The 26,582-nt window shown below is 45.1% G+C and overlaps 1 protein-coding gene and 1 long non-coding RNA gene across 7 annotated transcripts in view; one reads left to right on the top strand and one right to left on the bottom strand.

Annotated features, from left to right (window-relative positions):
* The window catches only part of FRMPD3 (FERM and PDZ domain containing 3), a 553,251-nt gene that overhangs the window by 93,411 nt on the left and 433,258 nt on the right, over positions 1–26,582 (bottom strand). The window contains exon 13 of the mRNA XM_044268648.1: positions 5,009–5,878. Coding sequence (XP_044124583.1) covers positions 5,009–5,878 — 870 coding nt within the window. The remainder of the gene's footprint in view (positions 1–5,008; positions 5,879–26,582) is intronic.
* LOC122919561 overlaps positions 1–26,582 on the top strand; it is a 64,203-nt gene that overhangs the window by 25,763 nt on the left and 11,858 nt on the right. For 5 of the 6 annotated variants that reach the window (XR_006386804.1, XR_006386806.1, XR_006386803.1 and 2 more), the window contains one exon: positions 4,716–4,928. The exons of the other annotated variant lie outside the window; for it this stretch is intronic. This is a non-coding gene — a long non-coding RNA (uncharacterized LOC122919561). Of the gene's footprint in view, positions 1–4,715; positions 4,929–26,582 lie in introns of those variants that run through there. 6 annotated transcript variants of the gene reach the window in all.

The following is a 26,582-nucleotide window of genomic DNA, read 5'->3' as shown; positions in this document are numbered from 1 at the left end:
AATTTCGGATTGCGGCTATCTTCTCTGGATCCGGTTTAACACCTTCAGTGCTGACGATATGACCTAAGTATTTAACCTCTGGCTTCAGTAGATGACAAGAGTAGATAAGTAGGCTGAAGATCCTAAAGCTGTCAAAGATTCCTCTATGCGTGGTAAAGGGTAAGCATCTTTGTGAGTTATTTGGTAGATTTTTCTGTAGTCCACACAGAATCTGATGTTGCCGTCTTTTTTACGGACAAGGACTAGTGGTGCAGCCCATGGACTATGGCTGTCTTTGATAATATTTGAGTCTTTCATCTCTTGAATCATTTGCTTGATGGATTGGTACATAGTAGGTGGTATAGGCCGATATCTTTCCTTGATCGGTGGGTGTGAGCCTGTAGGGATGGAGTGTTTTATGATATCCACTTCCCCATAGTCTGTAGAATGCTTACTAAAGGCACGGTGATGCTCCTTCACGACTTGCAGTACTCCTTCCAGTTAGTGTTCTGGTGTTGAAGCATCTCGCACATGAAGTTCTTTCTTTGCTTAAGTTTTGGCCATGTGGGTGTTGTTTCTTGAGATCTGTAGTCACGCTGATGACATCTTGAAAGGTAACCTGGATCAGCTGTGCAATGAGACAGTATTTTGTTAATCTTGCACTGTGATCACTCAAGTTGAGGAGACGAATAGGGACTTTACCTTCAGAGACGGTCACTAGGCTTCTTGCAGCTCTAACTAAAGGATAGTCTTCCAAGACAACTGGCTCTACCAAGGCTTGGTAGTCTTGACCTTGAATTCCGATTACAGCCTGGCACCACAGGAGAGTTTTGGTGTTGGGTTTGAGAATCACTGATTGATTATCTCGGATGCGGACACAGCAGATTTCTCCTTTTTCATTGGTGAATTTCTGTTGTGCGCTCAGTACACGAATGGTTTGTTGGATTACCTTCTTAGAAGCAAAATAAGCAGTAGGTACTGACTGGTGTAAGGCTTCCAGCATTTCAACATAACAGTTCCTGAGGACATTCATGCCTAGGACTATTGGAGGGTTATTGTTGTTTTCTTTGACTTGTACCACAATAATGCATTGTTGGGATAGGATGGTTCCTCCTACTTGGATGGTAGGTTCCCAGTAACCCAGTATTGGTACAGGTTTGCCGTTACTGGCTATTGGTCAGGATTTTGGAGGCTGGGTAATTTGATTTTGGTCCCAGTATTTTTCAAATGCAGTTTGTTGGATGGTAGTGACTTGGGATCCTGTGTCAACTAGGGCAACAAAATGAACTCCATTTATTTGAAGTGTCACTTCTGGACGGGATCCTACATATCTTGGCATCCAATAGGGATCTTCTGGACCTGTTGATCTAACTCCCGAGGGGTAGTCCTTGACCTTGGGCGTCGCCCGTTTAACTGTCAGCAGGTGGCTTCAGTATGGCCTGGCTTGTGACAGTATGTGCAAATAGGCCGCTTGGGGGTACTAGTGCGGTCAGGTGGGCATCCACCCAAATTTCTGGAATAAGTCTCTTTATAATCAGGGGAGAAGGTTTCTCATCCTCCAGCAATAGTGGCTTTTCCCATTGTTCCAATTTTTTGTGAACTTTCTCCAGACTTTTAATCAGGAATTGGACTTGCTCAGTAAGGGCAGCAGCTGCATCTGGAATTGGGGCTTGGGTTGCCTGACTGACGACAGGTAAAGGTTTGACAGGGGTGACCGGCTGTGTTGCTGGCACTACAGCGGATCCAACGGGTTCTGTTGGTGAACTTTTTCCCAGTATACTGATAGCTAATTCTTTGAAGTCTAAGAAAGCAGCACTTGGATGCTGGGCGGCTAACATTCTTAGTTGGCTCTTTAAATTGTCTGTATTGACACCTTCAATAAATTGCTCTTTCAGGGTTTTGTCCTGATTCTCTGCCTCACGGGGGTCTACTTGAACAACAGCTCGAAGGGCTTCCTGCAAAGATAATGCTAAGTCTCTGAGTGACTCACCCGTTTGCTGTTTCTTACTGAAGAACCTCATCTTGACCTCTGACACTGTCCTGGGTTCAAAGGTGGTGTAGAGACGTTCAAATATCTGCTCCAGTGTCCTCCTTTCTGAGCTTGGCCAGGACTTCACTTCTCTGAGAGCAGCTCCTTACAATTGCGCAAGGAGAATCTCCAACTGCTGTTCTGGGGATACAGGGTGCAATCTGAACAAAGCAAGCATTTTTTCTTTAAAGTCCCTTAAAGTGTGAACTTCTCCAGAATACTGTGGGAACCAGGGGGCCCCAAAATAATAAGGCATAGGTAAAGGTATTAAGCTTGGTGCTGCAGCAGTTGGTATTGCGCTGGGACCAGCTGCGGCTGCTGCAGGGGGTCCGCGGTAGTCAGACTGCACATTATCTTCTTGCACAGACATGGAGACAACAGGTGAATTATAGTTAAGTTGGTCAATTGTGGCTGTAGATACTTTTTATGTGGCGTTGCTATGGGCGAAAGCTATTTTGTGGTGTATGGCCCTTTAAATATTTGATATCGGCTGAATACAATACTCAGGCAGCACTTACTTAAGCTTCTGATAGCGCTCCTGGCTAGCGGTGCTTCTATTTGAAATGGTAAGAGTAAGTTACAGTTCACGATGGTTACTTGGGGGCAGACAGGCAATGCAATGATTCCTGTTCCGAGAATTTGCGTGCATAACTCTCGCGATACTTTGGGATTCACGCACGTCACACTCTCCTCCCGTGCGCGGCGTCTCCCTTTGATGTGGCTACAGGCAGAGGAGGCGGCGCTGCGTTTGCATACAGGGCTGGCCTCTTGGAAACAACACAGTAAAGGTAGGATGGACTTGACCAGACAGTTTTGCATAAATGGACAGCACAATATTTTCCCGCTCTTCAGGGGGTGTCGCTAACTTGTCCACAGTGATGGCGCAGTATTATTTTTCAAACAAGAGCTCCGGCGGCCATCTTAAGTGCATATGAACAGTCTATTCACTGACAGCAAGCAGTTATAGTGACACACAAATGTTGGATTTTATCACTTTTAACACTGCGATTTTTATGCTGGGGACTAGTATAGCACCTCAATATACTTTTCAAGCAGTTTAAACAGTTCTGTAGACCCAAACAGCGCACAATAAGCAAAGGTCTCTCAATCAAATACAGGGGCTTATTCACATGCGACAGTCTCTCAAATATGGTGCAAGGGTTAATATCCTGTTCGTGATGCCAAGAAAAGATATGCAGCCAGCCAGTAGCGCAGGGGCAACACGTAAGGTGCACGGTGGACCGATGAGGGGCCAAATTATAACACAAAGTTCATCATGGTTAGCAGAAAGCCTATCTGGGCTGGCAGAACAGTGTTGAGGTGGACAGCACGAAATCCTCCGGGGCACGCTCTGTGGTAGGGAAGCATCAGCCAAGATGGTGGTTGAGGTGCCCTTGATGTTAGGGGTGCTTAGGGTACTTGTTGAGGCTGAGTCCCTTGATGGTTTTTGTCGTGACGCCAGTACCGTTAATGGTGGTACAACCAATAGTGGTAATAAGGAGGTAGACAGTGGTAGGATGCAATTCACAACTTTTACTGTTGATGACTTTGGTTGCAGCAGTACAAAATGCAGTCTCTTGATGATACAGAGTTGATTCTGCAAATCCACTGTTTCTAGGCTTTTCAGGTTTTAGTTTGGAGCACTGGGTTATTTTCGATATCAGTGCAATTTTGGGTGAGATTTCCCGGAGGCTATGGTATCCTTCACCTGAATATCCCAAAGGTCCTTGATGCCTGATATGTGGCTTTTATCCTTTGGATGTAAATAAGTCTCTTGTCCCTTTCTGGACTAAACTTTCATTAGAGCAGAAGTGCTAGATCTGCACTCTTTCACTCTCAGTCTATTAAGTACTGATCTCCACACTGACCTGTCTCCACTAATCTGAACTCTGGTCTCAAGAGACTAACTAGGCCTGACCTAGGTATATATAGAACCTAAGTTATATCCCCATCTAGTGGTGGGATGTATAAATTACACCTAATCTGCCTGGTAACAGGGATTTTGCAGATATAATAGTACAAAGTCATACTATACAACATAATACAGTTTCAAATGTAAAAAGGGCTTTTAAGCAGTTCCCACAAACACGTAGTGGGACGCTGCATATGTCTCATCTCGCCTTAGTAACTGTGAGAGGAGACAACCCCTTTAACATTAGCTAATGTGAGAAAGGCCTTCAGTTGCTTAGAGGTTAACTTTCGACTATTTTTGACTTTGCAGATTATTAAATGCCTTGCTTTTGGCATGATCTTTATTGGTCGACCACTTTTGGAAAGGGTAGTAATGGTTTTGAATTTTCTCCACTTGTACACAATCTGTCTGACTGTGGATTGGTGCAGTCCAAACTCTTTAGAGATGGTTTTGTAACCTTTTCCAGACTGATGAGCATCAACAACTCATCTTCTGGGGTCCTCAGAAATGTATTTACTTCGTGGCATGATACACTTTCACAAATGTGTTGTGAAGATCAGACTTTGACATATACCTGTTCTTTAAATAAAATGGGTCACTCACACCAGATTGTCATCCCATTGACTGACTAACACACGACTCTAATTTCACCTTAACATTATATGTTAATTCTAAAGGTTCACATACTTTGCCATACACAGATATGTGATATTGGATAATTTTCCTCAAATTAATGACATAATCTAATATTTTTTGACTAATTGGTTTGATTTAGTTATCCTTGTCTACTTTTAGGAGGTCAAATTTATGCAGACATTCAGAAGAGTTTACAAACTTTCAAGCACCACTGTATGTGATAAATACCTACCATTTTGAAAAGCTGTGGAAAGAAATCTTGATCACTCCTATCTGCACCTGAAATGTTAGTCTAATGACATTATATATAGTAATTGAGTTGTATATTTTGTGTGAAGGCTACAGGAAAATTAAAGATTCTGATTATCCTTTAGATTGGAGATGTTTATTTTCACATGACCTAAAATAATAATGACAAGGACAAACAGAATGAATAAAGTGACATAACATACCTGCTGTGGGTTGGGGTGTTGTATTGGGAAAGTCCTCAGAGGCAGCAAGAGCCTCCAGAGCTTGCAGAGTAGAAACTAGGGCATCATCAAGTTCCTTTGCATGATCTTTGACAGTTCTTGTTTGGACACTGTCAATTAGGGTGACTGGTAACTCCTCATATCCACATACTGGCATCACACTGTCTTTTTTCTGTTCCCTGCCTTTATCCTGACCCTTCACATTAATCCGATTGGTTTCTTCCTCATCTGAACTGTTATCCCCAAATCCTGGTGGTGGGGGTGCTTCAGAAGACAATAGAGTTGCTGTTTCACCTATCTCCCTTTCACCTGACTCACCTTCTTTTTCATGTTCACCCTCTTCTTCCTCTTTATTTTGCAAATGTTCAGGAGGCGGCAAAGATATGAGATCAACCATGTTGTCTCTACAGGCTGAGTATCCACATGGGTTTTTACATTTCACATCCTTATCGCCTCCCCCAAAATTGCTCTTTATTTTAGCCTTACAGGAGTCACAATAGATTTGGGCACTCTCCAGTTTCACCTCGGTGTCCATTGTGAAGGAACGGGACCTGCTGACCTCGGGCGAATCCTTGTTCCCCCCCGCTCCATGTTGGCTGGATAACCCCTTGGGTGTAGGATCAGACTTTGTTCGCGGTCTGGCTTCTTCTGTAACAAGATTTTGGTTGACATCTCTCCTCTCTTTGTCCTGTAGGTTGAGGTAGCACAAACTGATAGGCTCCTGGTTCTCAGAAGGGGCATAGGGTGCAGGAGCTGTGCACTTTGAGAAGGAGAAATCCACAGATGAGCTGGAGGGGGGAGCTGCCTTTGCAGAGGTTGGCATGCCTGGCACTTCGGGCATACTGATGCGATCTAAATCAATAAAAATAAAAATTATTAAGATATATATGATATATAATACAATTTTTTCTACAAAGAACATTTGTTTTGGGGATAAGACACCTTTATGCTTGTTAAACAGGACCTGTCACAACGCTTGACACTTCTATTCTCCATGATACTAGGAGACAGTCCACAGATCACGTACAGACGCGGCACCAACCTGCGTGATAAGCTAGTCCTCAGTCATTTTTCACCTATCAGCACACACTCAACATGGCTGCGGTCCACCTTAGTGGGCAGTCACAAATGCGGCAGGTGTGTCGCCTGCAAACACATCATGACCACAAAATCTTTCACCAGCTCAGTCACGAGCAAGACGTATTCCATTCCACATTTGATCAACTGTAAATCCAGAGGTGTGATATACCGTATCCTCTGTGAGTGTGGTCTGGAATACGTCGGCAAGACCATACGGGAATTTCGGAGGAGGATCGGTGAGCACATGGGGGATGTCACACATAAGAGGGACACCCCGGTGTCCAAACACGTACACACCGATCACAATGGCAAAACCCGTTAAAGTTCATGGGTATCAACCTTGTGAAACCCCCACTAAGAGGGGGAGACTGGGATAAGAGCCTAATCCAACGTGAAGCACGCTGGATCTTTACTCTGAAAACAGCAGCACCAGGCGGCATGAACAAAAGACTAAACTATTCTTGTTTCCTCTGAAAAACTACGTTCATGCCAATCGTAATGCCTTGTCTGCAATTCTGTCTCCTTGATGGTTCCCCGGGAGGGGTGCGTTGCACTTATACATGCGCTTTGTATTTGTCATATCTCTCAAACTGCGCAATGCGCATTTCTATATACACCCCCTTTTTTCGAAATCTGCACATGTGTCCCCGCTTGCGCATACTTCTATTAGTACATAGGCGCATGCGTCCCTTGAGAGACATTGTCTCCTGGGGTCGGTGCAGTTATAAATTGACTGTACATCACGCTGGGGCTGCGCCGTTTATGCGCATTCACAGGAATCCCATAGTGTGCCTAAATCACATGCCACCCCTGTTCACTATATAGGCGCATCCCCACATGCGAATATCTGACTTCATGTTGCCCAGTTAGCAACATTATCTGCATCCCGTTTTTCACCTGTTAACCCTCGTTCCCTGCATTAAATGCTACTAGCCGATTCTAGGCTTTATTATTCCCTGTGTTACCAAGGAGACGCATACACTATGCGTCCCATGTGATCACCAGACCACTTAAACATTGGCTGAGTGATCTCGACTCCCGCCCATCTTCTGCCATGATCCTGCTCATCCCACATGGTGCCTCCGGCGTGTGACGTCACTGGTTGCGTCTGCTCCCTGCCTTGTTTGCAATGACTCGGCTCAGGTTTTCCTGATGCCTGGGTCACGTGACCGGGCGGGCAGCGGCGCTCTAGGATGACGTCAGTGAGAGGGAGGGGCGACGGAGATGGAGCGCGACTATTTAAAACTCACTACCGAGGTACACATTTGCGGCTGGTTTACTACGCTGTTACCCTCAACCAGAAGGGTCTCATCCATTACGGATTATTGTATCCCCCGGACCGTCTAGCACAGGACTACCCCTCCTGTGCCACACTGCATCCCACCCTGGGATAGCAGAGCACAAGCTTGTCCTTTTCTCCAGTGTCTATTCAGCCTAAGGTCAGATACCTGTGGCTATCCTGTTACCTCCTGCAGTCGTTCCCCTGAAGAGTCACGGACAGAAACGTGCCACGTCGGGAGACCACTGGAAGTATCGTCATCTATTTTATCACTGGTAAATTGCCTGTAGTTCTAGGGTTCAGGTCCAATACAGGCTACCGGACGGGGTCGCCTTTCCAAAGGCGAGTGCTCCGTGTAGATAGGTAGAAGCATAATAGCCCCCTTCATCTTGATAGGGTTATATAGGACCAATCCTACTGCTCCATCTACCCGGTTACACAGCAGAAGTACTCACTCCCGCCCGGCATACACCCAGTGTCTCCTGCCTCCTGTCATCAAGGAACCTTTCCCATTTTCTACAAAGGGTCTGGTAAGACTGTTCGCGTCTTCACGGATGGAGCAGAATTTTTTGTCTGGATTATACTGTTCATTCTTGTCTGGGAAGCTTGGAGGGAAGGTTGGCTGTCAGTTCCTGCTCTCAGAGATAAGTTTAATTTTTAGTTCGGTTGTTTGTGTCTTCTATTCCATCCAGGTTCTGTGCGAGCAGACTCCTCCTATCTCCCCACTTCACCATCTTAGGGAGTTCAGGGTTTTGTCACCCCAGGCTGGAGGACACTAGCACACCTACCTTCAAGGTCTGCTGTGGGCTGAGCAGTCCAGGGAAAGAGGTCAGGGATAAGCTAGGAGGTGACCCTTCCCCTGTCTCTCGTCCAGATCCTGGTTGGAGTGTTATCTTTTGTACAAAGTGTACGTCCGCCATGACATTATAATCCGCCATACTGTGACGGCCATTGCTCAGCGCTTTTGTGATAGCGTCAATTGATGCACTGGTTGACCACATACAGGGTTTATCCCTAGAGGTTGAGGATCTGCGTAGTTCGGTCACACAGTGTCAGAGGGTGCTGGCAGCAGGTACAGGTCAAATTGTTGGGGAGCCTAAAGTCTTCCTGAGAAATTTGCAGGGGGTACTGATGATTTTTTCCGCTTCAAAGAGTCATGTAAGTTGTACTTTAGATTGTGCCCATTTTCTTCAGGTAATGAAGATCAGAGGGTGGGTATCATCATATCTTTCCTGGCCCTCCGGTCGGTGGAGGAATTTTTTAAAGCCCTGGGATTGATTAACGATGACCCAGATCGAGTTTTGATGGCAGAATCAAAATTACGTAACTTACTACAGGGTAAACATACGACTGAGGTTTACTGCACAGAGTTTAGGAGGTGGGCCACTGAGTCGGGGTGGAACGACCCCGCGTTACGTAGTCAGTTTTGTCAGGGGTTATCGGAAAGGTTGAAAGATGCTCTGGCTTTTCATGAATACCCAGATACTTTGGAGAATGCAATGTCTTTGGCTATACGTTTGGGTAGACGTATCAGAGAGAGGTGTAAGGGTCCCTCTGTGCAGGGGATTCCTCCCACGTGCGGTTTTGTTTCACCAGTTGCCCAGGGTGATATTGCTGGTTACTCTGGGGTAGGGGAGGAACCCATGCAGTTAGGTCAGATTTCTGGTCATTCTGATAGTAGAGACTTTCGAAAAGTGCACAATCTATGTTTCTATTGTGGGAAGAAGGGTCATTTTTTTTTTTTTGTCCTTATGTTAAACCACAGGTGAAAGAGAAAAAGAAAAAAGAAAAAAAAAACTCCCCTCACACTTGGTTATATGAATGGTGTGGTGGAGCAGACGGGTATGCAAGCTCCCTGCAGTTCCCGTTTTCTCCTTTCAGCTATGGTGGCGCTAGAGTCTAGAAATGTGTTTGTTGATGTTTTCCTTGATTGTGGTGCTGGGGTAAATTTAATTGACTTTCTTTTTCTTCAGGGCCTGGGACTAAGTACTTGCAAGTTAGAGAATGAGATTCCTGTTTTTGCAATTGATTCTTCCCCTCTTTCTCAAAGGAGCCTTACTCACATTGTTCATGGTATTCATTTAAGGGTGGGTGATTCACATTCTGAGATTATTTCTTGTTTTGTCATGAAGGATTTGTCAGCTCCAATAGTGTTGGGGTTGCCATGGTTGTCTAGACATAACCCAATTCTAGACTGGCAAGCAAGAAAAATCATTGGTTGGAGCAAGTTTTGTTCGGATAATTGCCTTGTCACATCTATCGCTGAAGTGTCCATTACGGCCTTGCCTCGGTATCTCTCGGATTTTTTGGATGTCTTTTCGGAGGGTGGGGCTCAGGAATTGCCCCCTCATCGAGACTATGATTGTCCAGTGAATCTCATTCCGGGGGCTAAGTTGCCTAAGTCTCGGCTTTACAACCTCTCTCAACCCGAGAGAGAGGTCATGCGAAAGTATGTCGCCGAGATTTTGGCAAAGGGTCATATCAGACCATCTAAGTCTCCAGTGGCAGTAGGTTTGTTCTTCGTGAAGAAGAAAGATGGATCACTGAGACCATGTTTGGACTTCCGGGAGTTGAACCGTATTACAGTCAGGGATCCATATCCCATGCCTTTGATCTCTGATCTTTTTGATCAGATTATTGGAGCCAAGGTGTTCTCCAAGTTGGATTTGAGAGGAGCATACAATCTGATCAGGATCAAGGAGGGGGATGAGTGGAAAACGGCATTCAATACGCACGAGGGGCATTTTGAGAACCTGGTAATGCCTTTTGGGTTGACGAATGCGCCAGCGGTATTTCAGCGATTCGTCAATGATATTTTTCATCACTTGGTGGGAAGGTTCGTAGTAGTTTACCTAGATGACATCTTAATTAATTCTCCTTATCTGAAGACCCATCAGGATCATGTGAGACAGGTTTTGACGATCCTTCGGGAGAATAAGTTATATGCTAAACTGGAGAAATGTTTGTTTGCGGTGCAAGAACTTCCGTTCTTGGGATAAATGCTTACTGATTCCGGTTTTCGTATGGACCCCGAAAAGGTCCGGGCAGTTCTGGAGTGGGACCGACCGGAGAATCAGAAAGCTTTGATGCGGTTCTTGGGGTTTACGAATTATTATAGAACATTTATTTCGAATTATTCCACCCTAGTCAAACCCCTTACTGATATGACCAAGAAGGGCGCTGATGTCTCTGTCTGGTCGGATGAGGCATTGCAGGCCTTTTCGGCTATTAAGGAGCATTTTGCGTCTGCTCCCATTCTGGTGCAGCCGGATGTATCTCAGCCATTCGTGGTGGAGGTTGATGCATCAGAGGTGGGGGTTGGGGCGGTGCTTTCGCAGGGTTCTTCTCCTGGCAAGTGGGTCCTGTGTGCCTTCTTCTCCAGGAAGCTCTCGGTCGCCGAGAGAAATTATGATGTTGGAGAAAGGGAGTTGTTGGCTATCAAGTTGGCCTTTGAGGAATGGTGTCACTGGTTAGAGGGGGCGACCCACCCCGTTACGGTGTATGCAGATCATAAGAATTTGGCCTACCTGCAATCTGCCAAGCGTCTGAACCCTAGACAGGCCAGATGGTCATTGTTTTTTACCAGGTTCAATTTCGTGGTTACCTTTCGCCCAGGAGTTAAGAACGTCAAGGCAGATGCCTTGTCTCGCAGCTTCCCTTGGGGAGGTGATTCAAAAGATCCAGCGCTGATTTTGGCGGATGGGGTGGTGGTCTCCGCTCTGTACCCTGAATTGGAGATGGAGGTATTGGGAGCTCAGAAGGGGGCTCCTGGTTCGTGTCCCCCAGGGAGGTTGTTTGTTCCTGAGGGCCTACGATACAAGGTGTTCAAGGAGCATCACGATACTGTTCTCGCTGGACATCCAAGTCCACTTGTGATCTGGTGTCCCGGAGGTTCTGGTGGCCAGGGTTACGTAAGAGTATTGAGAATTACGTGACAGCTTGTGAAACCTGCGCTCGGTCAAAGGTTGCTCATACTCGACCGCCTGGTTCACTTCTTCCATTGTCTGTTCCAGCTCGTCCTTGGATGCATTTGTCCATGGACTTTATTACGGACCTGCCGAGTTCCTCCGGGAGAACAGTGATTTTGGTGGTAGTCGACCATTTCAGTAAAATGGCTCACTTTATACCACTAACGAGTCTGCCTAACGCTAAGACTCTTGCGCAGATCTTTGTGGATAATATTGTGAAATTGCACGGTATTCCTTCGGATGTGGTCTCTGATAGGGGCACGCAGTTTGTCTCCAGGTTTTGGAGGGCGTTCTGCTCTAGGCTTGGCATTCAACTTTCTTCCTCGTCGGCTTTTCATCCACAGTCGAATGGTCAGACGGAGCGTACCAATCAAAACCTGGAGACCTACTTGAGGCGCTTAGTGGCTGAGAATCAGAAGGACTGGTCCTTGTTCTTGTCCTTAGCAGAATTTGCATTGAATAACCGTAGGCAGGAGTCCACGGGTAAGTTGCCATTTTTTGGCGCATACGGTTTCCATCCTGAGTTTGGTACCTTTTCTGGGTCTGGTTCCTCTGGGATGCCAGAGGAGGAGAGATTCTTTTCTGCCTTGTCCTCTATCTGGCGGAGGATTCAAGGGAATTTGGAGAGGATGGGTGAGAGGTATAAACGAATGGCTGACAGGAGACGTGTGTTGTCCACTAAGAATATCAAGTTGAGAGTGCCATCTTGGAAACTGAGTCCAAGATTTGTTGGTCCGTATAAGATTTCTGCGGTGATCAATCCGGTGGCGTTTTGGCTGGATCTTCCGCAGACTTGGAGGATCCATGATGTCTTTCACAGGTCTTTGCTAAAAAAATATGTTAAACCGGTGGTACCATCACCATTGCCTCCTCCTCCTGTTCTAGTTGAGGGAAACTTGGAGTTCGAGATCTCCAGGATTCTCGACTCGAGAGTTCTTCGGGGCTCCCTCCAGTACCTGGTGCACTGGAAGGGATACGGTCCTGAGGAGAGGATGTGGATTCCGGCATCAGATGTCAACGCCAGCCGACTGGTGAGGGCCTTTCATAGGTCCCATCCGGATAAAGTTGGTCCGGGGTGTCCAGAGGTCACCCGTAGAAGAAAAGGGGGGGGTACTGTCATGCCCCACTCTGACGTTCATGCCCCACTCTGACGTTGTACGGAGGTCGGCCAGGATTGCAGCACAAGTTTAGTGGTTGCTTTGGAGCTGTGCTGGATCCGCCTCTCATCAGGTGCACTGGGTGGGGTCATTAGTTTAAATAGCACACTGCCCAGTGCCCTGAGCGGATTATACTGTTCATTCTTGTCTGGGAAGCTTGGAGGGAAGGTTGGCTGTCAGTTACTGCTCTCAGAGATAAGTGTCATTTTTAGTTCGGTTGTTTGTGTCTTCTATTCCATCCAGGTTCTGTGCGAGCAGACTGCTCCTTTCTCCCCACTTCACCATCTAAGGGAGTTCAGGGTTTTGTCAGCCCAGGCTGGAGGACATTAGCACACCTACCTTCAAGGTCTGCTGTGGGCTGAGCAGTCCAGGGAAAGAGGTCAGGGATAAGCTAGGAGGTGACCCTTCCCCTGTCTCTCGTCCAGAGCCTGGTTGGAGTGTTATCTTTTGTACAAAGTGACAAGGTGTGGCCTAGTAGTAAAAAAATTGCTGCGATATGTCTCGGCATATATTGTCTCTCTATTTGCGATTTTCAAGTTGGGAGGCATGCAATTGTGCTGCTTTTCTACTTTCGCCTTAGAAATGTAAGAATGAATTGACAACTGGTTGCTACCAATCCTCTTGTCAAAGGGTACAGTCTGGTATTGTCGTCAGTGATTGAACAATGTCAGAATGTGTAGGGGTGTGTAACCCAGTTGTAAATGTATGCATACAGTTCTAGAAGGAATAGCAGAGGAAAAGCACAATATAGATATGAAACTACAGGGAGTGCAGAATTATTAGGCAAATGAGTATTTTGACCACATCATCCTCTTTATGCATGTTGTCTTACTCCAAGCTGTATAGGCTCGAAAGCCTACTACCAATTAAGCATATTAGGTGATGTGCATCTCTGTAATGAGAAGGGGTGTGGTCTAATGACATCAACACCCTATATCAGGTGTGCATAATTATTAGGCAACTTCCTTTCCTTTGGCAAAATGGGTCAAAAGAAGGACTTGACAGGCTCAGAAAAGTCAAAAATAGTGAGATATCTTGCAGAGGGATGCAGCACTCTTAAAATTGCAAAGCTTTTGAAGCGTGATCATCGAACAATCAAGCGTTTCATTCAAAATAGTCAACAGGGTCGTAAGAAGCGTGTGGAAAAACCAAGGCGCAAAATAACTGCCCATGAACTGAGAAAAGTCAAGCGTGCAGCTGCCAAGATGCCACTTGCCACCAGTTTGGCCATATTTCAGAGCTGCAACATCACTGGAGTGCCCAAAAGCACAAGGTGTGCAATACTCAGATACATGGCCAAGGTAAGAAAGGCTGAAAGACGACCACCACTGAACAAGACACACAAGCTGAAACGTCAAGACTGGGCCAAGAAATATCTCAAGACTGATTTTTCTAAGGTTTTATGGACTGATGAAATGAGAGTGAGTCTTGATGGGCCAGATGGATGGGCCCGTGGCTGGATTGGTAAAGGGCAGAGAGCTCCAGTCCGACTCAGACGCCAGCAAGGTGGAGGTGAAGTTCTGGTTTGGGCTGGTATCATCAAAGATGAGCTTGTGGGGCCTTTTCGGGTTGAGGATGGAGTCAAGCTCAACTCCCAGTCCTACTGCCAGTTTCTGGAAGACACCTTCTTCAAGCAGTGGTACAGGAAGAAGTCTGCATCCTTCAAGAAAAACATGATTTTCATGCAGGACAATGCTCCATCACACGCGTCCAAGTACTCCACAGCGTGGCTGGCAAGAAAGGGTATAAAAGAGGAAAAACTAATGTCATGGCCTCCTTGTTCACCTGATCTGAACCGCATTGAGAACCTGTGGTCCATCATCAAATGTGAGATTTACAAGGAGGGAAAACAGTACACCTCTCTGAACAGTGTCTGGGAGGCTGTGGTTGCTGCTGCACGCAATGTTGATGGTGAACAGATCAAAACACTGACAGAATCCATGGATGGCAGGCTTTTGAGTGTCCTTGCAAAGAAAGGTTGCTATATTGGTCACTGATTTGTTTTTGTTTTGTTTTTGAATGTCAGAAATGTATATTTGTGAATGTTGAGATGTTATTGGTTTCACTGGTAAAAATAAATAATTGAAATGGGTATATATTTGTTTTTTGTTAAGTTGCCTAATAATGATGCACAGTAATAGTCACCTGCACACACAGATATCCCCCTAAAATAGCTAAAACTAAAAACAAACTAAAAACTACTTCCAAAAATATTCAGCTTTGATATTAATGAATTTTTTGGGTTCATTGAGAACATGGTTGTTGTTCAATAATAAAATTAATCCTCAAGAATACAACTTGCCTAATAATTCTGCACTCCCTGTAGATGTTCCAGTATTGTGATTTCACGAAGAATTATTAAATTATAAAACAGACACGTCAGCAGTGCTTTATGCAAACGTTTGCCCTCAGTGTTCTTAGATAACTTGAGAATATTTTTTTTTTTGCTAAAATGGTGACAGTACAACAGACTTGTGTATGAAAATACAGTCAGAGTTCAATCTTTTAAACTACACCACCAAAATTAATTGACTATTTTGATTGGTATCTATGGACAGGAGCAACTTTTCTTTGAGAATTTTTTTTATTCATTAGATCCTTAAAGGAGTTATCCGAGTTATGGGGGGGAGTATAAAACTCATCAGGACATACATATACATTAGTTTAGTAAGTTAGTACATAAGCTTGATTTCTTAAGAGAAAACCCATACTTACACCTTTGCATGGTTCTGTTATTATTGCTTTGTTTACATGCTGCAGCAAAGCTGTGGGGCGTGTAATAACAATGCCTGAGCTATCCCTCATGAATATTTGTGGGCATGAATAATCTGACCTTCCCCGCTCCCTGCTCCGCACCACACAGTCGCATGATCATCTCCTAGCTCACACCGGCAGAAGATCTTCCTGTCACATTGCAGATACACAGATATATATGTATCTAAGCTATATGACAGCTATATGTAGCTAAGCTATATGACAGCTATATGATAGCTATATCTAAGCTATATCTAAACTATATGACAGCTATATGTATCTAAGCTATATGATAGCTATATAACAGCTATATGTATCTAAGCTATATGACAGCTATATCTATCTAAGCTATATGAGAGCTATACACTCACCTAAAGAATTATTAGGAACACCATACTAATACGGTGTTGGACCCCCTTTTGCCTTCAGAACTGCCTTAATTCTACGTGGCATTGATTCAACAAGGTGCTGATAGCATTCTTTAGAAATGTTGGCCAATATTGATAGGATAGCATCTTGCAGTTGATGGAGATTTGAGGGATGCACATCCAGGGCACAAAGCTCCCGTTCCACCACATCCCAAATATGCTCTATTGGGTTGAGATCTGATGACTGTGGGGGCCATTTTAGTACAGTGAACTCATTGTCATGTTCAAGAAACCAATTTGAAATGATTTGAGCTTTGTGACATGGTGCATTATCCTGCTGGAAGTAGCCATCAGAGGATGGGTACATGGTGGTCATGAAGGGATGGACATGGTCAGAAACAATGCTCAGGTAGCCCGTGGCATTTAAACGATGGCCAATTTGGACTAAGGGGCCTAAATTGTGCCCAGAAAACATCCCCCACACCATTACACCACCACCACCACCAGCCTGCACAGTGGTAACAAGGCATGATGGATACATGTTCTCATTCTGTTTACGCCAAATTCTGACTACCATTTGAATGTCTCAACAGAAATCGAGACTCATCAGACCAGGCAACATTTTTCCAGTCATCAACATTCCAATTTTGGTGAGCTTGTGCAAATTGTAGCCTCTTTTTCGTATTTGTAGTGGAGATGAGAGGTACCCGGTGGGGTCTTCTGCTGTTGTAGCCCATCCGCCTCAAGATTGTGCGTGTTGTGGCTTCACAAATGCTTTGCTGCATACCTCGGTTGTAACGAGTGGTTATTTCAGTCAACGTTGCTTTTCTATCAGCTTGAATCAGTCGGCCCATTTTCCTCTGACCTCTAGCATCAACAAGGCATTTTCGCCCACAGGACTGCCGCATACTGGATGTTTTTCCCTTTTTACACCATTCTTTGTAAACCCTAGAAATGGTTGTGCGTGAAAATCCTAGTAACTGAGCAGATTGTGAAATACTCAGACCGGCCCGTCTGGCACCAACAATCATGCCACGCTCAAAATTGCTTAAATCACCTTTCTTTCCCATTCTGACATTTAGTTTGGAGTTCAGGAGATTGTATTGACCAGGACCACAACCCTACATGCTTTGAAGCAACTGCCATGTGATTGGTTGAGTAAATAATTGCATTAATGAGAAATAGAACAGGTGTTCCTAATAATTCTTTAGGTCAGTGTATGTATCTAAGCTATATGAGAGCTATATGTGTCTAAGCTATATGACAGCTAGATGTATCTAAGCTTTATGACAGCTAGATGTATCTAAGCTATATGACACCTACTGTAGGTGTCATATAGCTTAGATACATATAGCTGTCATATAGCTTAGATACATATAGCTGTTAGGGTTGAGCGAACCCGAACTGTAAAGTTCGGGTTCGTTCCGAACTTTAGGATTTTTGGACCCCAGACCCGAACATTTCCGTTGAAGTTCGGGTTCGGTGCTTTCTTGGCGCTTTTTGAAAGGCTGCAGAGCAGCCAATCAACAAGCGGTTAACTGTCTGACCTTAGAAGCCATCACAGCCATGCCTTCTAATGGCATGGCTGTGATTGGCCAGAGCAGCATGCGACCCAGCCTCTATATACAGACGTGGACAAAATTGTTGGTACCCTTTGGTCAATGAAAGAAAAAGTCACAATGGTCACAGAAATAACTTTAATCTGACAAAAGTAATAATAAATTAAAATTCTATAAATGTTAACCAATGAAAGTCAGACATTGTTTTTCAACCATGCTTCAACAGAATTATGTAAAAAAATAAACTCATGAAACAGGCATGGACAAAAATGATGGTACCCCTAACTTAATATTTTGTTGCGCAACCTTTTGAGGCAATCACTGCAATCAAACGCTTCCTGTAACTGTCAATGAGACATCTGCACCTCTCAGCAGGTATTTTGGCCCACTCCTCATGAGCAAACTGCTCCAGTTGTGTCCGGTTTGAAGGGTGCCTTTTCCAGACTGCATGTTTCAGCTCCTTCCAAAGATGCTCAATAGGATTGAGGTCAGGGCTCATAGAAGGCCACTTTAGAATAGTCCAATTTTTTCCTCTTAGCCATTCTTGGGTGTTTTTAGCGGTGTGTTTTGGGTCATTGTCCTGTTGCAAGACCCATGACCTGCGACTGAGACCAAGCTTTCTGACACTGGCTAGTACATTTCTCTCTAGAATTCCTTGATAGTCTTGAGATTTCATTGTACCCTGCACAGATTCAAGACACCCTGTGCCAGACGCAGCAAAGCAGCCCCAGAACATAACAGAGCCTCCTCCATGTTTCACAGTAGGGACAGTGTTCTTTTCTTGATATGCTTCATTTTTTCGTCTGTGAACATACAGCTGATGTGCCTTGGCAAAAACTTCGATTTTTGTCTCATCTGTCCACAGGACATTCTCCCAGAAGCTTTGTGGCTTGTCAACATGTAGTTTGGCATATTCCAGTCTTGCTTTTTTATGATTCGTTTTCAACAATGGTGTCCTCCTTGGTCGTCTCCCATGTAGTCCACTTTGGCTCAAACAACGACGGATGGTGCGATCTGACACTGATGTTCCTTGAGCATGAAGTTCACCTTGAATCTCTTTAGAAGTCTTTCTAGGCTCTTTTGTTACCATTCGGATTATCCGTCTCTTAGATTTGTCATCAATTTTCCTCCTGCGGCCACGTCCAGGGAGGTTGGCTACAGTCCCATGGATCTTAAACTTATGAATAATATGTGCAACTGTACTCACAGGAACATCTAGTTGCTTGGAGATGGTCTTATAGCCTTTACCTTTAACATGCTTGTCTATAATTTTCTTTCTGATCTCTTGAGACAGCTCTTTCCTTTGCTTCCTCTGGTCCATGTCGAGTGTGGTACACACCATATCACCAAACAACACAGTGATTACCTGGAGCCATATATATAGGCCCAATGGCTGATTACAAGGTTGTAGACACCTGTGATGCTAATTAGTGGACACACCTTGAATTAACATGTCCCTTTGGTCACATTATGTTCTGTGTTTTCTAGGGGTACCATCATTTTTGTCCATGCCTGTTTCATGAGTTTATTTTTTTACATAATTCTGTTGAAGCATGGTTGAAAAACAATGTCTGACTTTCATTGGTTAACATTTATAGAATTTTAATTTATTATTACTTTTGTCAGATTAAAGTTATTTCTGTGACCATTGTGACTTTTTCTTTCATTGACCAAAGGGTACCAACAATTTTGTCCACGTCTGTAAGCTTGAGTCACATAGCGCTGCACGTCACTCTGCTGTTACAACTGTAGGAAAGGATGCTGCTGGACTTGTGATTTCAGAAATAGTTGTGTGGGTGCAGGACACAATCGTTTTACCCTGCCCTGAGGTCATTGACCAAAAAAATCAAATAACTTTTATAATTCTGTTAGGGCCGTTTTAACACGAGCGGATGCCGTGCGTGGCATCCGCTCCGTGAAAGAGTGCCAAGACCCGCTGCAGACTGCAGAGGCACGGAGCAGTAACATGACTGTTAATGCTCCGTGCCTCTCTGTGATCTCTTTACTACGAAATCACAGTGACAACTGTGATTTCGTAGTAAAGAGATCACAGAGTGGCACGGAGCATTAACAGTCATGTTACTGCTCCGTGCCTCTGCAGTCTGCAGCGGGTCTTGGCACTCTTTCACGGAGCGGATGCCACGCACGGCATCCGCTCGTGTAAAACGGCCCTTAGTTAGGTGGGTGGCGGCCATTTTATGCATGATCAGTGCACCAGCAGTGCATCTTAGCTTTAGGGACATTTAAAATCACAATTTTTTTGGCACACTACAACATCTGGATTAGTCAGTGTGCAATTTAAGGTATAAATACACCCATCATTTTCTGGGGTTTTAAAAACACACTTTGCCAAAAAAACTGTATTTTCCTAATCTGCAAGTGTTAAATTCAAGTTTAATATATACAGCTTTCATATTCTGTTACAAAAAAAAAAAAGACTTTTTTGCCAATCTACAACATCTGGATTAGTCAGTGTGCAATTTATGCTAGAAATACACCCATAATTTTCTGGGGTTTTTTAGACGAAAAACACTATTTTCAGGCCTTACAGCATCAGCACGTGTGAAATTTCAGGCTTATATACTGCTGTCAAATTCAGTTGTTAAACAAACACTCGTTTGGGCACAAAAAATTTAGTTGGCAGCCTTTGATGCAGATGTCATTGTGAGATACACCCTTAATACATTTGGGTTACATTCAGAGATTTTAAATGCCGCCATTTGGTGCACCAATATTGAATTCAGGCCTACACTGGTTCAGACCCTCTGAGATACCCCCTCTACATACAGGGGTTTGAATCAGGCATTTGAAATACAGACATTTGAAATACAGACATTTTGGGCAAAGAAATATTTAATTTAGGCCTACACTGGTTCAGGCCCTGTGAGATACTCCCTCTAACATACAGGGGTTTGCTTCAGGGATTTGAAATACAGCCATTTGAAATACAGCCATTTTGTGCAAAGAAATATTTACTTCAGGCCTACACTGGTTCAGACCGTGTGAGATATCCCCTATACATACAGGGGTTTGAATCAGGCATTTGAAATACAGCCATTTGAAATACAGACATTTTGGGCAAAGAAATATTTACTTCAGGCCTACACTGGTTCAGGCCCTGTGAGATACTCCCTCTACATACAGGGGTTTGATTCAGGGATTTGAAATACAGCCATTTGAAATACAGCCATTTTGGGCAAAGAAATATTTAATTCAGACCTACACTGGTTCAGACCGTGTGAGATACCCCCTATACATGCAGGAGTTTGATTCAGGGATTTGAAATACAGCCATTTTGGGCAAAGAAATATTTAATTCAGGCCAACACTGGTTCAGACCGTGTGAGATACCCCCTATACATGCAGGGGTTTGAATAAGGCATTTGAAATACAGCCATTTTGGGCAAAGAAATATTTACTTCAGGCCTACACTGGTTCAGACCGTTTGAGATACACCCTCTACATACAGGGGTTTGATTCAGGCATTTGAAATACAGCCATTTTTGGCAAAGAAATATTTAATTTAGGCCTATACTGGTTCAGGCCCTGTGAGATACACCCTCTACATATTGAGGTTGGAATCAGGCATTTGAAAAACAGCCATTTGAAATACAGCCAATTTGTGCAAAGAAATATTTACTTCAGGCCTACACTGGTTCAGACCGTGTGAGATACCCCCTCTACATTCAGGGTTTTGAATCAGGCATTTGAAATACAGCCATTTTGGGCAAATAAATATTTACTTCAAGCCTACACTGGTCCAGGCCCTGTTAGATACTCCCTCTACATACAGGGGTTTGATTCGGGGATTTGAAATACAGCCATTTGAAATACAGCCATTTTGGGCAAATAAATATTTAATTCAGGCCTACACTGGTTCAGACTGTGTGAGATACACCTTTTACATACTGTCGTTCTATTCTACTATTAATTAAACACCCATTTAAGACAATATCCTAAATTCGAAAAATATGAGGAGAGCATCAAATAAGGGACGTGGCCCAGGTCGTGGTGCTGCTGGTGGAGCTCCTGTTGCAGGGAGAGGATGTGGTCGATCTGTTCCAGCTACATGCACAAGTAAAACCCCTTCCTCAGGTGCGAGTAGGCAACAAAACCTGCAGCAGTATTTGGTAGGGCCTAATGCGGCTCTACGAATGGTGAGGCCTGAACAAGTACAGGCGATAGTATATTGGGTTGCTGACAGTGGATCCAGTTCCTTCACATTGTCTCCCACCCAGTCTCCTGCTGAAAGACCACAGTTGGCACCTGCAGCCGATGTCCATCAGTCTTTCATCTCACCCCCTTGCAAATCAGCCAAGCAGTCTGAGCCCCAAGTCATGCAGCAGTCTCTTCTGCTTTTTGATGACTCTGTTAGCAGTGTTTCCCAGGGCCATCCACCTATCCCTGCCCCAGAAGTGGAAGAGATTGAATGCACCGATGCCCAACCACTTATCTTTCAAGATGAGTACATGGGAGGACCATCGCAGCATGTCTCGGATGATGACGAAACACAGGTGCCAACTGTTGGGGCTTTCGAAAGTGTGCAGACCGACAAGGAAGGAAGGGGTGAAGACTGGGTGGAAGATGATGTGGAGGACGATGAGGTCCTCAACCCCACATGGAATCAAGGTCATGCGAGTGACCTATGTAGTTTGGAGGAAGGGGCGGTGGTTGCACAGAGCCACCAGCACAGAAGAAGAAGGAGCAGGGTGCAAAAGCGGAGCAGCCGTCCTCTAGACAGTACGCCTCCTACTGCCCACTGCAGCAAGGGATCGAGCATAACAAAGAAAGCTCCAAGGACTTCCCTGGCATGGCAGTTCTTCAGACAATGTGCTGACGTCAAGACACGAGTGGTTTGCACGCTGTGCTATCAGAGCCTGAAGCCAGGCATTAACGTTCTGAACCTTAGCACAACCTGCATGACCAGGCATCTACATGCGAGACACGGACTGCAGTGGAGTAAGCACCTTCAAAACCCAGAAAGGTCTCAGGCTCCTCCTGCTTCCTCTTCTGCTGCAATCTCGGCCTCTTAATCCACCTCTGGAGTGACAGTGGCACCTGCCACCCCTCAAACAGAGCATCTGCCAGCAACACCAACACCTGGGTCACCAAGCATCTCCACAATGTCCCACGGAAGCGTTAAGCTCTCCATATCCAAAACACTGGCGCGGAAGAGGAAGTGTTCCCCCTACCCACCCGCGATCCCAGGCCCTGAATGCGAGCATTTCAAAATTACTGTCCTTTGAAATGCTTTCATTCCGTCTGATGGAGATGGAGAGTTTTAAAAGCCTTATGGCAGTGGCTGTCCCACAGTACGTCATGTCCAGTTGCCACTACTTTTCCAGGCGTGCCATCTCTTCCCTGCACAACCAAGTGGGGGACAAAATCAGGTGTGCACGCGCAATGCCATCTGTGGCAAGGTCCACATAACTATGGATACGTGGACCAAAAAGCATGGTCAGGGACGTTATATCTCCCTAAAAGCACACTGGGTAAATGCGGCGGCTGGGCCTGAGGCGGATAGCAGTTTGGCTCATGTTCACCACCGAGGATTGCAGGGCGCTTCAGTTTGCCTCCTGTTGCTTCCTCCTCCTACTCCGCTTCCTCATCCTCTACCGGCTCCTTATTCAGACAGCTTAACACCTTCACCACCAATTTCAGCACAGCCAGGGGTAAGCGACAGCAGGCAGTTTTAAAACGTATCTGTTTGGGGGACAAACCCAAAACCGCGCAGGAGCTGTGGACGGGCCTTGAACAACAGACTGGTGAGTGGTTGGTGCCAGTGACCCTCAAGCCTGGTGGTGTGCGATAATGGTAGAAATCTCGTAGCAGCTCTGGGACTAACCGGTTTGATGCACATTCCTTGCCTGGCACATTTGTTGAATTTGGTGGTGCAGAGGTTCCTTAAAAATTATCCCTGATATGTCAGAGCTGCTGCAGAAAGTGCCGGCTGTCTGTGCGCGCTTTCGGCGTTCTCACTCTGCTACTCAACACCTGTCAGCCCTGCAGCGTAACTTCGGCCTTCCAGCTCACCACATCATATGCGATGTGCCCACAAGGTGGAACTCCACCTTGCACGTGCTGGCCAGACTGTGTGAGCAGCAGCAGGTGATAGTGGAGTTTCAGCTGCAGCACGCATGGGTGAGTCGCTCTGCGGAACAGCACCACATCACCACCAATGACTGGGTCTCCATGCGAGACCTGTTTACCTTGTTGCGCTGTTTCGAGTAGTCCACCAACATGGCCAGTGCCGATAACCCCGTTCTCAGTGTTACTATCCCACTTCTATGCCTCCTTGAAAAAAACGCTTATGGCGATGATGGAAGAGGATGTGTCACAGGAGAAGGAGGAGGAAGAGGGATCCTTCTTTTCATAAGGTTTCTGGCCAGTCATTCACAAGTGGCTCCGAGGGTGGGTTCCTGCACCCACAAACGCCAGGTACACAATTGTCCAGCCAGGGCACAGTTCTGGAGGATGACGAGGTGGAGGATGAGGAGTAGAACAGCTTTTCGTTGCCTTTGGGCGATTACATGCTGCATTGTCTCCGCAACGACCACCGAGTTGCCCACATTCTAACTTGTGCTGATTACTGGGTGGCCATGCTACTGGATCCCCATTACAAGGACAACTTACCGTCCTTAATTCCATCACTGGAGTGTGATCATAAGATGCGCGAGTACAAGCGCACGCTGATAGACGCGCTGCTGGTGGCATTCCCACCTGTCAGCGGAGGCACAGTTGAAGCACAAGGCGATGGCAGTGGAGGAGGAAGAGGTCGCCAACGCAGCTCAGAAGGCAGGGTTAGCATGGCCAAAATGTAGAAAATCTTTGTCAGCAAGCCACAACAACCAGCACCACCAGCTGATAAGGAACGTCTTAGCAGGAGGCTGCATTTCAGCAACATGGTGGAGCAGTATGTGTGCACACGCCTACACGTACTGAATAACGGGTCTGCCCCCTTCAACTTCTGGGTCTCCTAATTGGGCACATGGCCTGAGCTTGCCCTTTACGCCTTGGAGGTGCTGGCCAGCCCTGCAGCCAGTGTATTGTCTGAACGTGTGTTTAGCACGGCAGGGGGCGTTATCACAGACAAGTGCAGCCGCCTGTCCACAGCCAATGTGGACAAGCTCACGTTAATTAAAATGAACTAGGCATGGATCCCCCAGGACTTGTCAGTACCTCGTGCAGAATAAACATGTATACCGGCCTTACCCAGCCATTGTTATACTACAGCGCAATTGCTCATTGTTGTATTTTGGATATTTCCCACTCTTTAGGAGTGTCCCCTAATTAAAAAAATTAATTAATGAAAACCAAAAACCAGTGTTGGCTACCTTAACCTCCTCTGCACTAATTTATTTGTTACATATTCGGGTGAAATTGTGATATACCCCTGCTATACCTAGTAGACAGGTAAAAACATTTCACTAATTTGTCTGTTATATTTTTGGGTGACATTTGACAATTTTTGCTGTCTACAAACCCCTGCTCTGCATAGGTGACAGGGAATTAAATGTCAAAAATTATTGTTTAATTGACACGCGCCTTGTCCCACTTTTCCGCTTGATCACATTTTATTTCAAACAATTAACCTCCCTTGGATGTGGTATCCCTTTTGCACGCTCCCTCTCCGGCATGGAACCCTGATTCGCCGCTAACCGTGATCAACATGTTAGGCGCAGAAAAGAACATCGAAAGTTGATAGAGAAGATATTAAATTCGATTGTGAACATCACGGGGACGTGCAAACATGGTGGAGCAGTATGTGTGAGTACGCCTACACGTACTGACTGATGGTCTGTCCCCTTCAACTTCTGGGTCTCCAAATTTGGCACATGGCCTGAGCTTGCCCTTTATGCCTTGGAGGTGCTGGCTTGCCCTGCAGCCATTGTATTGTCTGAACGTTTGTTTAGCACGGCTGGAAGGGGTTATCACAGGTTATATTTCCCAATGTTTTGGGGTGTACCCTAATAAAAAATATATTAAAACCAAAAACCAGTGTAGGCTATCTCCTCCTCCTCCACCACTGCTTCCACCTACACCTTCACATCCACTGCCTCCTCAACCTCCTACTCCATATGGACCTTGTCCTCCTAGATCAAGATTATTATTTTTTTATTTTTACGTAGTTTATGTTATTTCAAGTTATTTCCCTATCCACATTTGTTTGCAGAGCACTTGCCATGCTCTAAACCACATTTTGCTTCCATTTGCAGCCCTCTAGCCCTTTCCATGACATTTTTAGAGCCATTTTAGTGCTCAAAAGTTCTGGTCCGCATTGACTTCAATGGGGTTCGGGGTCAAGTTCGGCCGAACATCCAGGTGTCCGCTCAACTCTACTAATGAATCTTTTGATGCATGTGTCTCTACAGAGGAAGAGGTTCTAAGTCAGCTGTCTAAAATTAATACAAATAAGTCACAGGGGCCTGATGGGGTACACCCAAAGGTATTAAAAGAGCTTAGCGGTGTACTAGCACTTCTATGCCTCCTTAAAAAAAAAAAAAAAAACATTAACAGATTTATTTAGCCAATCACTGGTAACAGGAGTTGTCCCAGAAGATTGGAGATTAGCAAATGTTGTGCCCATTCACAAGAAAGGTAGTAGGGAGGTATGGGGCAACTATAGGCCAGTAAGTCTGACATCAATAGTGGGGAAATTAATGGAAACCATACTTAAGGAGAGTATTGAGGAATATCTAAAATCCCATGGATTGAAAGATGAAAAACTGGTTTACTTCAGGGAGATCATGTCAAACTACTCCTATTAATTTTTTTGATTGGGTGACTAAAATAATAGATGAAGAGGTGCAGTAGACATCGCTTATCTAGACTTTATTAAGGCTTTTCATACTGTCCCACATAGAAGGCTTATCAATAAATTGCAGTCTTTGAGCTTGGACTCCCATATTGTTGAATGGATTAGGCAGTGGCTGAGGGACAGACAACAAAGGGTTGTAGTTAATGAGGTATATTCAGACCATGGTCTTGTTACCAGTGGGGTACCTCAGGGATCTGTTCGGGGACCCATATTGTTTAATATCTTTATCAGCGAAATTGCAGAAGGCCCTGATGGTAAGGTGTGTCTTTTTGCTGATGACACAAAGATATGTAACAGGGTTGATGTTCCTGGAGGGATACACCAAATGGAAAAGGATTTAGGAAAATGGTCAAAAATCTGGCAAACTAAAATTTAATGTTGATAAGTGTAAGATAATGCACCTGGGGCTTTAAAACCCCAGGTGCATTAAAAACCCCAGGTGGATCCCTGAGGTACCCCACTGGTAACAAGACTATGGTCTGAATATACCCCATTGACTACAACCCTTTGTTGTCTGTCCCTCCATTCAACAATATGGAAGTCCAAGCACAAAGACTGCAATTTATTGATAAGC

This window comes from Bufo gargarizans, chromosome 9 (assembly GCF_014858855.1).
Source record: "Bufo gargarizans isolate SCDJY-AF-19 chromosome 9, ASM1485885v1, whole genome shotgun sequence".
NCBI classification, from domain to species: Eukaryota; Metazoa; Chordata; class Amphibia; order Anura; family Bufonidae; genus Bufo; species Bufo gargarizans.
Note: the sequence above shows the minus strand (reverse complement) of the source record. Positions and strands in the feature narration are given on the sequence as shown.